Source organism: Neophocaena asiaeorientalis, unplaced genomic scaffold (genome assembly GCF_003031525.2).
Source record: "Neophocaena asiaeorientalis asiaeorientalis breed wild unplaced genomic scaffold, Neophocaena_asiaeorientalis_V1.1 scaffold129, whole genome shotgun sequence".
In the NCBI taxonomy this organism is placed as follows: Eukaryota; Metazoa; Chordata; class Mammalia; order Artiodactyla; family Phocoenidae; genus Neophocaena; species Neophocaena asiaeorientalis.
The window spans coordinates 1212423-1230709 of record NW_020172446.1 but is presented as its reverse complement, the minus strand read 5'-3'; the positions used below and the strand labels follow the sequence as shown (position 1 = coordinate 1230709).

The 18287-nt window shown below is 45.3% G+C and overlaps 1 protein-coding gene across 1 annotated transcript in view; it reads right to left on the bottom strand.

Moving 5' to 3' along the window:
• The window catches only part of MYO1D (myosin ID), a 337803-nt gene extending 324883 nt beyond the window's left edge, over nucleotides 1–12920 (bottom strand). Inside the window, exon 1 of the mRNA XM_024736888.1 lies at nucleotides 12826–12920. Within this exon, the coding sequence (XP_024592656.1) occupies nucleotides 12826–12920 (95 nt within the window). The remainder of the gene's footprint in view (nucleotides 1–12825) is intronic.
• Between the last annotated feature and the right edge of the window lie 5367 nt (nucleotides 12921–18287).

Sequence of the window (18287 nt, the reverse complement as noted above, 5' to 3'; positions counted from 1 at the left end):
AGAGAACTAGAGATTTACTTCATATTTACATTGTTAGCTTCTTCGTTGTTTTAACCTGCTCAGATCTTTTTAAGTAAGTTTGTTTTAAGGGGGGGGCGGGAGGGGGGATGAAAAAGGAAGTTAAAGAATTGCTAGTTGATTGCAAAGCAATTCAGAGTAACGAAGACAGAAGCAAAAGAACATATACAGAGCTAGGACACCAGAGATTTTTGCTCCAGTTATAACTGTGCCACTAGACTACTGAAGAATCCTGGGGGAAAAAGTCACATAATTTCTGTGTTCCTAACTTCATGTATCTGTACATCAGGGAGATAACCTCCAGGTTCCCTTCCGGCATTAAAGTTCTACAACTCAGAGATTTCATCAGGGAACTCATGGCTCAGAATCCTTCTCCTATTGCTTGAAGCATAAAATCAGAAAAAGCAGCTCCCCAAAATCAGCTGTAGCCTATTAGTCATTAATTGAGATTGACTTCAAATCAACAGAACACTGTTTTGGGGCTGCCTCTTCCAAGAAACAGCTCTGTTATACGACAGATCAAGACGGAACTGTATGTGTGTTTACTATCGCTGAACGGCAAGTGTAGAAAGCAACTGCCGACTCCTCACTCCACTCACCAAGTTGACGGAAACAAACATTCAGAACAGCCACCAGACCTGGGGAGTTTGGGCAGCTGAACCCAGACACTTACTTAAAAGCACGCTGTCAACCTGAAGCGACTGCAGGATGTGGAAAGCCCTTCGATGCTTTCCAGTGCACTTGAAGCCTGAGCCCTTCGTTCCCAAGGCCCTTTGCAAAGTGTGGTCCTGACTAATGCTCCATCAGTAGCTCCCTCCCTCCCCCTCTAGTGACTCATTCTGCCTGGCCTCAACCAACCTTCCCTATCTGATTTCCCTTCCCCACACCTGCCTCCACGCCCCACCCCCACGCAGATTCCTCGACCTTCTGATCTCTCTTAAAGTCAACTTCCTCATAAAACGCCTTCTCTGTGGCATGAACACACACCACTGCCACTTCCCCTGGGAGGGAACCCTGCTCATTCCTTCCTAGCACTTATTACTACCTGTAATTATTCTTTTGTTGTTTACCAGTTTTGTATGTCTCCCCATACATGTCTCCCTCGGTTCTATGGGAGAAGAAACCATGTCTGTCTGGGTTGCCCCTGCAGACCCAGAAAAGAATGAGGACGTTGTGGCTGCCATCATACTTTCAACGACAACTTAAGGACACGAAAAGAATGCTGAGGACACTACATCATCATATCAGAAAACTGTTTACAAAAGTATATCTTGTTTAAGCAGGAAGATTCCAAATTTTTAAATATATACATTTATATATGTACAAAATATTATAAGGAAACGTATCAAGGTATTAATAAGGATGGTATGATTACACTTGGTTTTTTTTTTTTTGGTATGGGAAATCTGGTGACAGAAAAGTAATATACGGTATGCTAAAAGCAGACAACCATAACCACAGGGTGAAGGAAAAGGTGTTGTACGGATGAAGAGTAAAATGTGACTCTCGGGACTTCCCTGTCGGTCCCGGGGTTAAGACTCTGTGTTTCCACTGCAGGGTGCACAAGTTTGATCCCTGGTCGGGGAACTAAGATCCCACATGCGATGCAGAGCAGCCAAACAAAAGGGTGACTATCAAATAATTAAATTGATTTAGTAATCACAACAGAACTAAGAACACTGATTATCTGGATAAGTCATGATACATTTGTTACTATACCGGTCAGTTCACATCCCATATCGCTTCAACAGAACACAGCTGTGGATGACAAACCAGTAGCCTAGGATTGTGGTCCCTAACCCGGCTGCACAGGAGAATCACTGGGCATTCGTGAGGCTTAATAAATCAGAGTCTCTGGGAAGTAGGGCCCTGGGAATCTGGATATTTTAAGAGCTGGGTGATTCTGATACCAAGCCAAACTGGAGAACCACCAGCCGAGGATAAATGAAGTTAAAGAACAGGTTTCTTTTCAGTTACGGTTTCAGATAAACCAGGAACCTAGGAGGCAGAGATGCAAATGGTAACAGATTCTGCCAACAGCTGCCGCCTCCCACAAATCAACAAGCAATCATAAAGTGCATGCAGTGTGGAAAAACCCATGCGGCATGCGCTGGTTTGTTCAACCACACAAATAATTCAAATACCAAGGGCAGGACTCAGTTTTGGACTAGCACTTTGCCTACGGCTCAGAACTCAGCCTTGGCTTCACACACCAAAGCAATCAGTCCCATTTTAAAACCAGGCAGTAGAGGCTCAGAGAACTGAAGTACATTGTTTACGTCATAGGGTACATACAGTAGAGCCACGCTTCAGTTCGGATAACTGAAATATTTCCTTTGCTCATTATATCATACCGCACTGCCACTTTTTAAATCATTTTGGTTAGAAATATTTCTAATTTTGTGTGTGTGTGTGTGTGTGTGTGTGTGTGTGTGTGTAGTTGCAAGACTAAAAGCCATCTGGAAAACAAGCACCTAGAACAGTGGTTTTCAAACTGGTTTTTCAATGTGATAGCATTTCTTCTCAAACAAAAAAATTCCTCGGTCATAGATATAGAGAACAAACCAGTGGTTAGGGAAAAGGCGAAGGGCATGATAGTGGTAGGGATTAAGAGAAACTAACCACTCTGTATAAAGTAAATAAGCAACAAGGATATATTGTACAGCACAGGGAAATATAGCCATTATTTTGTAATAACGTTAAGTGGAGTATAATCTATAAAAATATTGAATCACTATGTAGTATACCTGAAACTAGTATAATATTGTAAATCAACTATACTTCATTGAAAAAATAAATTAAAAATAAATTAGCTCATCAAGAAAAAAATTCCTTGGAACCCCAATATGTAGATGCAGAGCTGCTCTGTTGAAAGGAGAGGGGCTGAAGCCCTACTCCACTCCTACCTGGCATCCAAGACGGCTTCTCATGGCCCGGGACACCACAGAATGCAGACTGAAAGAGCACCAATCATGTGATCTGAGTCACTGGATTTGCTGTATGAAAGAGTGTCCCTTTAGAGACATTCAACAAATGATACCAAGTTATATAAAGGCCTCCCGATGCTGGTAAAAATGTAATCTACTTGCTAAGGTAAGCAACAACACGAGATTACAGAACCACTCGAGTAGGTTTCCCCCTTGTTGTATGGATGACAAGCTCCACCTGTCTGAGTTCTACAAGTCTCTGAAGAGAAAAAAGATGTCTATCATTTCACAAGGATCCCAAATATATTTTAGTGCTTTTTTCCTCTCCCAAGAGTAGCTTTATTTTCCTATCTCCCCAAAGACTAGAGTTACAACAGAAAAATCAGATTATTTAAATATACAAAATACAATACATAAAACCCGGAAAATACATAGTTCAGGCAGGAATCAAAGATGTGGGAATATTATGCATTCATTTACTCATTCACTGATAGAAGGGAAAACATTTTGTTCTTAATGCCTGGAAAGAAGCCTTCAGAGATAAAGAAGATAAAGTTGCCCTTGGGACTTAGAGACTACAGGTAGGACACACGTATGAGTTGACAGCACGGGCTGAATGCAATAAAAAAAAAAAAAAAACTCCTCACAGTGGTACTTCCTGACATCTGAACTACTCTAGAGATGTTCTTTTGAGGATTATTTTTAAAAGGTTTTCTTCTTAATGACAAGTAACATAGGCTAGGATGGCAGAATCAGGCTAAATAACTCAGCCTCATGATCAAAGGCTATTCTTATAATAAACTTTAAATGACTGAGATGTCCATGAAAGCCCAAACTGAAACATAACTGATTTTAGGGTGATCCAAAGTAAGTGTAAGGTTCTTTTTTTTTTTAATGCAGTTTGACTTTTTAATCTAAATTGACTATGAAATTTTTCTCGACTTTATACCGAACACTAAGCAGTGGTCTGAGACAAAGCCCTTCGGGATCGCCCTGACCCGGCTATGGATGATCCTCTATTGTACAAGTTACTCAAAGCAGACTTTGTGATCAGAGGGGAAAAAATTGTTTGAATTGCTCTTGGTGTTTGCTTCATTGTTTTAGATGAAGCCATTTTTTGACTAATTCATTGGCTTCTAGCGCTTATGGGACCCTGGTGTATGTAAGTGGTAATTTTTTCCCCCAAGTCTTAGTAATATGACTGTGGGTCATAAATGGAGAGGAGGAATGAAAGCAAAGTTGGGTTTGTCTCTTGATGCATTTCCCCATCTATTCCAGAAGGTTTTGTTCTGTTTTGTTTTAATAGAACCTTGAATTGGCCTGTGTACTTTTTGGAAAAAAGCTATGTTCAGCACTAAACAATCTTTTTATTAAAGCAAAATAGCTTTACTAGAATTAATGCTTTAATCTCACTAAAGCGAAATCCATTTCCATACTGTGTGCACCAAGGGGCAGAAACGTGGGGAGAATGAAGACTGTCTCACTGAGACATAAAGTAACTACTCCCCCATGAGCAGCTGTGTCTGGAATGCAAACTGGGGTATCCTCAGGGGTGAGGCTGAGACAAGGAGGAGACGGGAAGGTGGGCAAAGTATCAAAAAGGAACCAGCTGAGGCTCTCAAATCCCTTCTCCATCAATTAAAGTCACTTATCAGAAACCCTTACTTTAAAATGGCCTACTTTCCAACAGTGGACCATTCTATTTCACCAAGAAATGTTGAAAGCCATGATTAGAGTCACAGGCTGGCTCACATATGTCTCTAACCCACAACGGAATGACCATAGTATTCACCACGCAGTCTGGGTGCTGAGTCTTAAAAGTTCTGTAATTAGGCATAAAATAAAGGAAGAAAAAAAAATTTTTTTTCCATTTCCTCTTCTAGGCCCAAAGATAAGCCACAGACTAATTTTTTAATTGAGCCAAGTTTTTCTCTGGCACCCTCCCTCTCTGTCCTCAGAGCCTGCCTCCCCAAGAATAAACTGGGCTCATACTATCTTTGGCCCATCCTTCCCGCCAGAGTTCAGTTCTCCATCCCAGGTCTGCAGTGACAGGCTGCAAAATTATTACTCAGAAATGAAATTCTCAGTCCCTCCTTCTAACTGGCCTCATCAAAGCGTGAGACAGACAGGACCCAGCAAATTTACCCTCATGTACCTGGGCTGCATTAGAAGTATTTGACTTTGGAAGAGGATTCATATCAGCCTGACTCAGTCTCTAGTTGGGAGAATCTGGGGGTAGCATAAGACAGGAATGAACAAAGTGCCGACAATGCGGGGGGGGCGGGGGGTAGTGGCGGATATTTTCGAGCAGTGTAAGCTGGCGGGCAGCATGGCCAGCCCACTGGCACTGAAAGTGGATGGCGAGAAAGCAAAGGGCTAGGACATCAGGGCCCAGGGGAAAGGGGTGTCTCCCGATGAGAAACTCTCTCTCCTTCCAACAAGGGTCTGCTCACATTCTGCCTCTTCCACAGAGCACTGTCTACCTACTCCCAATCCCATTTTCTCTTTTTCTGAATTCCCTGAGAACTCTAGTACGTAACATATACAACTCTTAATCACCTTGTCATCAGTTCTGTCTTTAAAAAATCTCCTTCACTGGTTCCTTCTCTCTAGGAAGCCCTAAAAATAACTGATTGTCTGCAATATTCATTTTGGTTCAATCATATTCTACTTGAGCTTGATCTATTTATTAAGGTATCTTTTACTCCCAATTAAGCTATCCCGCAAAGAATGACTTTTTATAAAGTAACCCCCACCAAGGTGCCCAGTGTAGTGATGAGCACACAGCAGGAATTCAAGTAATTGCTAGCTTTAAAGCTAGGAGGTTATATTACAAAGACATAAGGTCTACAGTTAAATAAGGAAATAAGTTAGAGGGTTTTTTTTTTAAAGACTATATTTAAAGTTAATCACCCATCTATAGTGCCTGGAGATCTCAGGCACCAATGCCGCCAACCTTCATGAAAGCAGAGAACACCCTGGAGGGAACAGGGTTATGAGTGTGACAGTCACGGAGACAGGTGGGACCAACAAGGGCACTTGATCCACAGGGCTGCACTGAGAGGGGATGGAGAGGAGAGACAGAGGACCGTCTGTCTGCTGAGCATCTACTATACTATGCTATGGGTACCACGCTAAGTGTTTTACAGGTAGTAGAATTTAATCTTTGCGGTAACACTTCATCTTTACAGAGGAAGAAACCAAGACTCAGGGAGGCTAAGCAACGTGTCTAAGCCCACGTGGGTGGTAGTAGTGGACAGAGACAGGATTAAGGTCCAGATCTATTTATCTCCAGTGTTTTTGCTTTCTCCACTAGGTAACCCCAACCCCTTCTAGAACACTTTTCATTCCTGCCCCCCAAATGAAGCCAAAACGAATGATTCTGTCTTTGTGAGGAAGGAAGAGGTGAGATTAGCAAGCCCTTCAGGGTCAGGGCAGGGAGGTGAGGCCATTTGGGAAGGATTCAGAAACAGAGTTAACATTAGCTGGGAGGGAATTATGTACCAAGCACCGACCAGGCACTTTTTACACTTCATGTGGTTTCATCCCAATAACCCTAAGAGGCAATCATTTTACATATATAAGGAAAATGAGGCTTAGGTAAGTTAGCTTACCCTAAGGTATCATGCTAAAAAGAGTGAAAGTGAAGCTGGGATTTGAACTTGGCCGGTCAGGACTCGAAGCCTGTGCTCTTTTCACTGCTTTCCGATGCAAGCGTGTGCTCCCCTTTCTTCTTCCCATAAATGACAAAAACTAAAGTTTGGGAAACACCGCCTACTAAGAGATCTGCCCAGTTATTACATAGCAGGTAAACTGAAGGGAGCCTCCATCCCAGAGGAAATAAAACTGTTATCTCAACCAAGGAACTGAAGAGACAAAAAGACAGAGGCTTGCAATGTATATTTAAAAGCGCTGTTACCCTCTGAACCCATTCCTGAGTCTAGCTGACGTTTTGATAGGCCACGTCAGTGAGGCTCATCACCAGTGGGGCTGGAGCCACTGTTCACAGCAGATCCCACCAGATAGGCTTGGCAGTGCCACACGACCCAATCCAGTCCCAACGGCAACACAGCAAGGGATGCCAGAGAGTTATCATAGAATGAGGCCGGTCCTTGAGATCCAGTCCTTTTTGCTGAGGTGGCTCAGACTGAGGTGAAAACGTCAGCAAACGGCTCTCCACGTCAGGATAATTCACGACACTGACAGCTTGCGCCAGCCATTAAACAAACACACTTCTATCTACACCAGATCCACCACTTTCGTCTCCAAGTTGAGCAAAAAGTCAAAGCTGCTCTCTTTAAGGAAGAAGAAGAACCCTTCAGAACCTGTGATGAAACACACCAGTAGCAGCTTCTGAGCGCTTGATTCCACCCACATCTGGCTCTGTTTGGGAGCTAAATTCAGCAGAAGTCTCCAGGGTCAACAAATGACCCCGAATAAAAATAGTCTTGGAAATCTGTCACGGAGTAGGAAAGGAAACAAGACGGCTGGGCGATTCACTCCAAATGGCAGCTCCGAAACCCCAACTCTCATTTTTTTGTCCCAATATGAAGCCAATGTGCAAAACAGGCCCAGAGCAAACTGTCCTTTTCCGAAGGCCTCTAAAAGTGGTTGCCAAAGAATTTCACATGCAAGCCAAAAAGATTTAGTGTGCCATTCACCTCTCCTATGAATCTAACTACAGCTCCTTTGAAGGAGAGCCCTGAACCAATCACAGATTGACACGTGCCTGAGGACCACCAGGGTACCTAAGGTTTTTGCCCCAGGAAGCAAGAGGGACCCTCTGTCCTATCGAATTTTCCAGATGATCAAAGAGCTGCAGAAAGAGTACAGAGGTTGTGTGGCGAGTAAGAGAGCGAGAGCGAGCGAGCGCCTGTTCACTGCTTTTCTACGAATTCTGCAGCTCATGGCTCCTGCCCGCCCCCCACACACACTGAAGTTGTATTAAATTAAGTACAATATTTTGAGGTGATTGTATGCTTTTTTTAAGTTAAGAATCCCATGGGCTGAAGAACAGTCAGCCCACATTTGACAGCTTAGTTCACTCATTGTAGTTTTTTATTCTAATTTTTTTTTTAGTTTTTGGCCACGCCGCGTGCCTTGTGGGATCTTAGTTCCCTGACCAGGGATTGAACCCAGGCCCGCGGCAGCAAAATCGCGGAGTCCTAACCACTGGACCACCAGGGGAGTCCCAGTTCATTCACTTTAAGATGTATTGAACACATAGCTGCCCAATTCTGGAGCATGACAGAAAATGCAGAAGGGCTAGCGGTGGGTTTGCTTCACAGCCACTCACTTGTGCTTGCCCTTCCAAAGCCGTGTATCTAATCTGACATTCATAATTTGTACTCTTTTTCTCAGAGGTGGTTCCCCCCTCCCCAATTGTAATGAATTTCAAAGGACCACACAACCTGGATCCACCTCTGGACAGGCTCTCTGGCTTTGGGGAATCTCACAATTTGGTGGGAATGCAGACACGCAGAGAAAACAACATAGCATGATAAATCCTAACAGTTATGATCAAGTGCCCATATATCTTGGGAGCACAGGTGAGGGTATGGTTAACCCTTGCCTTGGAGGTTTGGGAAAGACTTTTCAGAACTGGTCTCGCAGGACAAGGAAGAGTCTGACAGGCAGGGATGAGGGCAGAGAGTAGGGGGAGGACATTCCAGGGCATTCCAGGGAGTGAGAACAGCTGAGGCCAGTGGTTCTCAACTGGGGACAATTTTGCCCCTCCCCCAGGGGACATTTGGCAACATCTGGAAATATTTTTGGTTGTCATATGGGAGGGGAGTGGTGCTCCTGGCATCTGGTGGGTAGAGGCCAGGGATGCTGCTAAACATCTGACAACACACAGGGCAGCCCACCCCCCCGCGCCCCCCAGCAAAGCATGACCCAGTCCCACTTTCAACAGCACCAAGATTGAGGAAAGCCTGGTCTAAGCAAAGGTACAAAAGGAACACTGTGTTAGGTTAAAGGTGAGAAGTTGCCTGGAGCTTCGGTAAACACAGTGCTTCAAATCACTGCTTTTATGGAAGAGAAAAACCGGTACGAAAAGAGGACAAATTAAATTTCCAAAGAACCAAGACACCAGGCTGAGCAGATGCCTTATTCTCAAAACAGGAACCACCACCAACAAAATTAGAAACTGGAAGCCTAAAGTGGGTTTCCTCGACCTGTGACATGAAAAGCACATGTCTCAGGCCACTGTCCTCAGGAAGAGCAGCCCGCATTCCTCCTTCCTCGAGGATGGCTAAGTGGCGAGTGAGGGCACAGTGAGGACCAGATGTTCCGCGTGGCTGCACCAGGCGGGTCTCTCACTGCGAGACAGGGTGCAGCAGAGCTGATGTGAATTTTGTTAGAACTCAAGTCCAGGAATGGCCCAAGGCACGAGAAAAGGAACCAAAGGCTCTAAAAGGGAAGCGGCTAGGAAGAAAGCAGACCGTGGTGGGGATGCCGAGGTCGGGCCTTCAAGTGGCCATGCGGGGGTTTGGCGGGAACCAGGCCTGACCACGAAGGCTGGAGGTGCTCGTGCAGGCATCTGACTCCTGGATCGGACGCTTGGAAGTGGAGTGCGGAGCTTACCACCATCACCACAACCACCGACACCTGTGCCTCCACCAAAAGGAAAAGCAAATAAATAGAACAAATCTCCCTTAGCAAGAGACTCCTAGGAGGGAGAAAAGGCGGCCCTCAAGATACCAGCAGTTTCTGGTATAAGCGTAAAATACAAACTGAGACTCCTTCTCAGATATGCTAACTCACACTAATGCACATCATTGAGTCTTGCCCCATCCAGACCCTCAGGCACAGACACATGCCTACATCAATTTTAAAAAATAATAACAGTAAGGGGAAAGTGACATTGATTGTAGCAGATGTCTAAAAATAAAGCTTTTATCCAAGAGAGGAAAAGAAAGCCAGACTAGTAGCAAAATAAGAAGATAATTCTAAATGGAAAATGACACAAAAGCTTAAAAAAAAAAAAAGTAACCAAAACATTCCTTTTTTTCTCTCTCTATAAACAATGTCACAGTGGGTGCTACTGTAGGGAAAATTAAAATTCGGTTTGGATGACACAGACCCATGAAACTGTAGCTATAAGTGCCTAAATGCATGTCACAGACCATTAATGAAGGAAAGGGGCCTTGCAGAAGAGCCAGATAGACAGCAGGGGACAGGACATTCCAGACGGGAGCGAGAGGAGAAGCCGCAGCTTGGGGAAGGCAGGAATGATGGAGCACGTGCGCACATACCCACTGTGAGATGAAATACACTCAAATTTCGCCTCTATACAACCATAAATATACACCCCATATGGACCAACCACCCATATTCCGAGGGATGAAAACATTACATGACATAATAGCACCTGGATCTACAGTGACATAATAGCACCTTCTGCAGAGGGACACAGATATCCAAGGGTCCACACGAGCCTTACAGTAAGGCTCATACAGCTAAAACACTGGAACAGTCTGGAGGAACAACAGGCTGATAGGAAATTCCTGCTTTCCACCTGGGTCATCAGGATTTACAGCTGGGGAGGAGGCAAGGGCACTGCTACCCTTTACGGCTCCTGGGAACCAACCCCTCCCAACTTATAAATAAACCATGAACAATCACTGAACCCGTGCGCTGAGACTTGCAGCCAGTTCGCAGAGTGGTCGAGTACACACACAGGTGAGACACATACAACATCCGAATCTTGATGGACCAGGTGACTGGGAATAAAGGTAGACCTAGAAACCTGGGCATTAGCCAAGCGTCATACTGATGAGAGCCAGCGATTCTTTCCACAACTCCCCAACACCCACTCCTTCCCCTCCGGACAACTTATTCACGAACACCCAAGAGTCGGCTTTTAAGCTCCACTCCTCTGCTTGGCCACTTTATCCACCTGGAACGTTCTCCACCTACACAGATCCTACCCATCCTCTGCAACTCCTCTCAACCCCTCCTCTCCTCTAGATGGTGTTTCTGAGCCACCCTAAGGCATCCCTCCCTCTGCTAAACTTCCAGAACAATTAGGTTGTACAATTACTTGGCAAAGAATCATCTAAGCTCTATAAAGCTTAACTTTTCTGTTGTTTTCCTGACCTATTATTTAAGTGGATAAAAATTTTCACCTTGCTCCCTGTCTTCATAAACATGCCATGTCTTTGAGAGGTAAGGACACATCTGATGGTTCTTTGGACCCTCCCACCTTACCTCCTAAAGTACCCTGCATAATGCAGAATTGCAAAATTCTCTCCTGTGCAAAGTTCTCTTCTGAGCTAAGTTAGGCTCACATTAATAATCTTTCTTAAGAGTCAAGCCTCACAAGACTTTGCAATCAATGATATGTGAAAGCAAAAAAAGAATGTAAGGGCAGAAAAATCTTGGAGATCATTATTTTACAAATTAGGAAACTCAGACACACGGACTGGCTCAAAGTCCTTTGTGGTAGGTGGGTGTAGAACTCCGGTCTGTGCCTCTGCTCCTTACTCTGGGACATAATGAAGCCTGGCTAAGAGCAGATGCAGCCTATGGGGACTGTAATTTTGAAGATTAAAAAAGTTTTTAAAATTCTTAAAGTTAACAGGGGAGGGCTTCCCTGGTGGCCCAGTGGTTGAGAGTCCGCCTGCCGATGCAGCAGACGCGGGTTCGTGCCCCAGTCCGGGAAGATCCCACATGCCCTGGAGCCGCTGGGCCCGTGCGCCATGGCCGCTGAGCCTGTGCGTCCGGAGCCTGTGCTCCTCAACGGGAGAGGCCGCAACAGTGAGAGGCCCGCGTAAAAAAAAAAAAAAAGTTAACAGGGGAATTCATACTGAGAAGTGGGATTAGTTAAGCACCCAAACCGAGATTAAGATTTTCACTTTTAAATTTATGGAGCGATATTTAAAACCTACAAGAAATGGAGTCAGAACTTCCAGGAAACACCTCCCCCCCCCAACTCAGTTATTTTGAAACTCCATTTACTGTAATGTTTTCTTTAAAAAAAAGTCAAACTACTTTAAAGCTCTGCTTACATATTACTCTATCAGGAGTGAAATAATCCCATGTAGAAGCCTTTCTAAAACAAACTCGTCCTGGAAGCCCATCCCGGGGCGTTGAGCTGTGACTACATTCTCAAGGATGTCAGTAACACAAGGGTTCCATCCACAACTCCTTGAAAAAACTGAAACCATGAATGCCTTGTCAAATTCAGACAGTTTATCTTGGCACTGGCGAGCAGAGCAGTCTCTTCGATGTCTGGAAACGCGTCTAATTACGTTCAGAGAGTAACTAAAAAATAGCCAGTGTCCCGGAACAGACAGCTCAGGGATCACTCCATAGCGTCCTGAATGACGCGATGGAACCACGCCAGGAAAAACTAAAAAAAGAAGACGAAAGCGAAAAAAGAAAAGAACCAAGTGTGAAACCGCGATGAGACCCTAGCCTCTCTCCAAAACAACCCTCCAGTCTTCCCTGAGCCTTGCGGCCGCCACGACTCTCCCGAAAGTTTTTATTTCCCTCTACTCTTGTTTCCATTAGGTCACCCGGCCCGCCCACAGTACTTACCTGGGGCAGCGCACTAGCTGCCTGGCCCCAAGCGCTGCCTCCCCCCGACACCCCCCTCCCCCGTCCGGACAGCACCCAAGGACACCCCCTCTCTAGAAGGCGCAGTCCTGGAGCTCGGCACGCCCCTTCCACTCCAATGCGGCCGCACCCCAGGGCGTCCCCTCTCGGGAAAGCTCAACCATCGAGCTCAGAGGACCCCGGACACCCCCAATCCGGCCACACTCCATCCCTCGCGCTCGGTGCACCCCCTACACCCCCAATCCGGCCGCACCGCAAGGGCGCCCCCTCTCGGGAAAGCGCAGGCTCGCGGCATTGCGCACGGCCGCTCCGCCCTCACCTGAGCCGAAGGTTGGCCATGAACTCGGGCATGGAGACGGTGTCCATCAGCACGAAGTCCGCCTTCCCGAACTCCAGGCTCTCCTGCTCCCTCATGGGAGGGGTGGCAGCGCCCTCTGGGGACAGGCGCTGGGAGCTCAGGGGGGCGGTGCCGAGGCGTGCGAACGTAGGAGGTGGGTGGAATCAAGTTTCCAGGATTGCCGCCTCCGCCCGGGCTTGGTATATGCCAACAAAGTTACGAAAGTGTCTTGTGGAGCTTCTCGCGTGGATAATTCATTACGATTCCGTCACCCTGCTGCGAAGCCCTCTCCTGCTCTTCTGCTCACATCCTCTCCGTTCTTAAAATGATGGTTCACACTCAGACTGAGAGAGAGTAATAATAATTAACACGTTGTGGGTACCAAAAGTGCCCAGAGCTTTTATAAGAGCCTTAGAGAACTTAAGTAACTTGCGCACGGCTACCTAAGTAGTGGGGAAGCTGCAATTTCATCCAGGTCATTTGACTTATGAGCCCCAGCGTTTAGCCACATGGCACACTGCTTTCCTTCTCCAGTGTTCCGTGATCCATTTTTCTCTTCCACTCACCTGAGCTTGTCATCAAACATTACCTTATATTGTTATTAAGTTTTTCATCTATCTATGTATCATCTCCCTGGGATAACTGTAGGCTTCTTGAGCATGGGACCATGTCCTGAACTTCTCCATATCCCCCTTGACACACACCAAGGAGCTTGGTGTAGTGCCTTGCACATGTACATATGAAATGCACAATGGTTCAATGGAATAGAATGGGTTTTAAGTGGTCTCCAATTTATAGATACATTGGTTGATCTTAGAAAATTCTTTTGGAACCTAGACTGCATTTTCTCAGTGAAAATCTATTATAAATGGCTTTCTAAGGCAGCTGCACCTCTTCAGTCCTGTGTTTCTATTAGGACCATCTTCTATTTCAAAACCTACCAGGAAATCTAGAAGCCCCCAAAGACCTGGCTGGACTTCTACACTATGGCTGACTGTGAGATGCGTTAAGCCAGACCTAAGGACCTTGCTCACGTTTGCTTCAGCTTCCAACAACCCACCCTGGCCAAGAGAGAGGGTAAGACAGCTTGATCACCTCCTGCATGAGTACATCTGCCATGAGAAAGCCACCCCAATCTCTGTCACAGGCAGAGATGAGTTGCAGTCTGACTACCATTAGCAGCTCTCGTTCTTCAGAAGACACCTCTCTGAATCTCAGTGTCCTCGTTTGTGGAATAAGAACTCTGGTTTAGATACTTTCCAAGGTAGGACCATCCTTTGCTTGGGTCATTTGTGTGGGTGGGTCAGTGGCTAAGTGGGTGATTGCGTAGAGTGTGGTACATTCCTAAAATGTTTGCATTGGTATGTTTTAGTATACAACAAAACTGAGTTTCAAAAAGAAAAGGAAGAAATCTCAAATTCTGTGCAATTTGGAGCAACCAGGGACCACACTCATTGGAAACGATTATTGGAAGATGGAGGTAGGTATATCCCCTGGGTTGTTAGGGCAGAAGCAGTTGTACAGTGGGTAGGATCTATGGTGGGATGCAGCTGTGGTTTTCACATGGGCAAAGCAAGGAGACTCCTGTGTTAATCAGTGTCTTGTACAGGAGCCCAATGTGTAAAACATATACACAACATATGCAAAGGGTAGTTTATCAATTTAAAGTGCAAATTAGTATAAAATCAGGCATTGAGACCAATGAGGCTCTTTTGCTGAACCCAAATCTGTCCAGTGGGGCTGTAGGAAAATATTAACTATTGGTGTATAAAGAATATATGGAAGCCTGTTTTTTCCAGTCTTCTTGCAACTTTTCTGTAAGTTTGAAATTATTTCGAAATATAAAGTTAAAAATCAAATAATCTAAAACTTCTAAAATTTTAAAAGGTTTATTTTTAAGAATCACATTGTAATAATTTTTTTCCTATTTTGGAAGAAAATCTGAAAAAGAATACACACACACATCTGAATCACTTTGCTGTACACCTGAAACTAATACATTACAAATCTACTATACTTAAAAGGAAAAAAAAAAAAGAGAGAGAGAGAAAGCAATCATGTAACACTTAGAAATGAAAGTCACATCGGAAGTTTGCAGACATTCCAGAACTGGAAAACCAGCACACACCTTGAAAGCTCTGGTACAGACTATCTATTCACTCTGGTTGTCATACATATGCTAGGAGATTATAAACACTAAAACCAAAAATAATTCTAAAACCAAACATAATTTCAACAATTTCTAGTTTAAATATGTTTTTATAATTTAGATGAAAGAATTTCATGTTTACCTTAGTTGTCAAATACGTCCCAGAGAGAGTACAACCTGTTCCATGCCTGAAATTCTCTTCCCTCTTGTCCTGCCTCTCATCCCTGTGGCCTAGCTAATTTCTGCTCATCCCTCTGCTCTTAGCCTCAACATCACTTCCTCCAGGAAGGCTTCCATGATCTCCTAAGTCAGGGTTGGCTAAGTCCCTGCACTGTGCCCCCACAGCACCCTGGAAGTGTCATCCTCGTTACAGGCTGAATGCACTTTAACAAACCTATTGTCCATCTATCACATTAGAGTGTCAGGGCCATGAGTACTGGAAGCTGTGTCTGTCCTGTTCTTGGATGTAGCTCTGGCCCCTAGTAGCACAGGGCTTAGCGTGTGAAACTCTTAATAGACGCTTGCTTGATGAAGGAATAGGGAATGATCTGTGACTCTATGGGTTATGTAATGTGAGTTTGTAAATCCACCCTTGTTGGTAGATTTTCTGCATTAAAAGCCATTCATTGTGCAGCGTTTATCTCATTCTCATCTCCTGCCCCTGCAGGCAGGTCTCAGGGCTGTGTTCACTTCTCTCTTGGGGCCAGGCCTGCATGCTACATGTTCACACTGAACAAAAGCTGTTGTCCGAAAAAACCCATCTGCTGTTGACTCCAGCTGCAGAGGATCTGTGCTGGGTTCTCCCTAAAAAATCAACTCTGAATTTTCCACAGCAAATATTTGCTCCCATTCTTCTACTTTCCCAGAATGTTTCTGGGCTGCCCCATCCTCCCTCTCTTTACCAGGTGCATTGTATCTGGGAAGATGGCTCAGCATAAGTCCCACAAGACAGAAGCAGGAAGGCCAGGAAGGACATAGTCACAAAGCATATTCAAAGGGCATTTTATAAATTTATTGTATAAGCCCCAATTATTCTAGAGCAGAAGTAGAAAGGCGAATTTATGTTGCAAAATAACTTCATAATGCACTCACAACCATATGGAAATGATATGGAACCCTCTGCCTTAGATATTATCCAAAACATACATCCTCCTCTTTCATGCCTAAGGTTGGATTTGAACTAAGAATGATACATCAAAGACAGCGTATATGTTCTCTATGGTTTCTGAAGCCTACACTTTTTAGAGTAAAAACAGACCCAACAGTTGTCTCCCTGGTGTCACTGATGACTTACCCACCTGTGGACCCCTCCCCCCACCCACCCCCAACTCCTTCACCCCTGCCTTTCACTCTTTAGACATCTCACAGCACAAAGGAAAGGGAATTTTCATAGCAGAGGTCACTGTTATAAACTAGCCTGAAAGCCCAGAAAGTGACTTAAGAAGCTCACCTTCTCACCTCTAGCTATTAAAGACAAAGGGACGGTGGACCAATTGCTCAAGACCTGGCTCCGGGTTCTAGGAATTTCTTGCCCGCTGTGCCTGTGGTTCAGCTGTGCTTACCTGTGACGATGCTGAGTTGGGGACAAGGATCTTCCCTTAGCTCTTTGAAATGGCTGATACTACAGACAGAGCTACTTTTTTTTTTTTTTTTTTTTTGCGGTACGCGGGCCTCTCACTGTTGTGGCCTCTCCCGTTGCGGAGCACGGGCTCCGGACGCGCAGGCTCAGCGGCCATGGCTCACGGGCCCAGCCGCTCCAGGGCATGTGGGATCTTCCCGGACCAGGGCACGAACCTGTGTCCCCTGCATCGGCAGGCGGACGCTCAACCACTGCGCCACCAGAGAAGCCCGACAGAGCTACTTTTAACATAATCAACCTAAGCGCAGAGGAAGCTGGGAGATAGCAGCTGAGGAAGGGGAGGAGGGGGAGGAGAAAGAAGAGAAGGAAAGGGGCTGCAGATGCCAGGGTCTCAGGGCAGCAGGTGGATAGTAACAAGACACTGGTTTCCAATTTTTAGGTTTCATTTTCCCTTGATGAAAACACGGGAACTTTCTCTCCCAGGACAAATGTCTTAAGCACACATGCAAAACAGTTTGCACGTGGACTCCCCTGATCCAGGCCCAGAATAACCTGTCTGTGGATCCCAAGTTAAGAACCCCTGGGCGGAAACTAACACACCATTGTAAAGCAACTATACTCCAATAAAGATGTTAAAAAAAAAAAAAGAACCCCTGGGAATTCCCTGGTGGACCAGTGGTTAGGACTTGGTGCTTTCACTGCTGTGGCCCAGATTTGATCCCTGGTCTGGGAATTAAGATCCCGCAAGCTGCGAGGTGCAGCCAAAAAATACATTAAAATAAAAGAACCCCTGAGCTAAGAGGGGGATCACACCACAGGTCCTAATCATTGGGGAATGGAGAAGAACTTAAGCAAGCCATCCCTGTCAGTATCCCCTGAGTCACCAGAAAAGGGCTGTCCCAAGAGCACGTCCCCCGGAGTTGGCACTGGAGCCACATTGTTTAAGGCCTCAGGAAAGACAGGGTCAGATGGTAGAGGAACAGTGCTTATCACACTGAGTTGGAGCTGGCTGTCCAGGCAAGTGCCTCGACTCGCTAGGACAGAGGCCACGCCCTACTCATCCTTTTATCTCCAGCCCTCCGTCTGTGCCTGATGCCCCTTAGATATTTCTTGAATCGAGTAGGTGAGTTAATTTATTTGTAAATGGGGGTGTGTAGAGGTAGGGTTATATTTCAGGGAACATGTGGCATTTCTCTGTGCCCTATGCCAGAAAATCAATAACTCAAGCTATTCTGGCCATTGGAAGGGGTCCTAGAGCTAGAAAATTTGGGAGTGTGATAGGATCCCATGAGAGGGAAAACACATCCACAATCAGTTCATGGATTGAATCTTGCATCTTAAGGCAGGATGTTTCAGATTTTAAGGTGTATAAGAATCACTTGGGATCTTGCTAGAAATGCAGTCTCAGGTCCCACCTGAGTAGATCTTAACTCACTGAATTGCAATCTGCATTTTAACAGGATCCCCTAGTGATACTGCTGCAGCCAGATTGTAGACCAGACCTTGAGTAGCAGGATTCTAAGGAATCCTAATGGCCATGTAATCAAACATATGTACCCCTTTACAGATGAGGAAAGTGAGCCCCAGGAAGAGCTTCTGACTTTGACTAGGTTGGTAGAGCTGAGACCAGACCTTACAACTTCCGACCTGGGTAGTGGATTGCTTCCACTATCCAACATGAATACTCACTTGTAAGACAGTGTGTGTGTGTGTGTG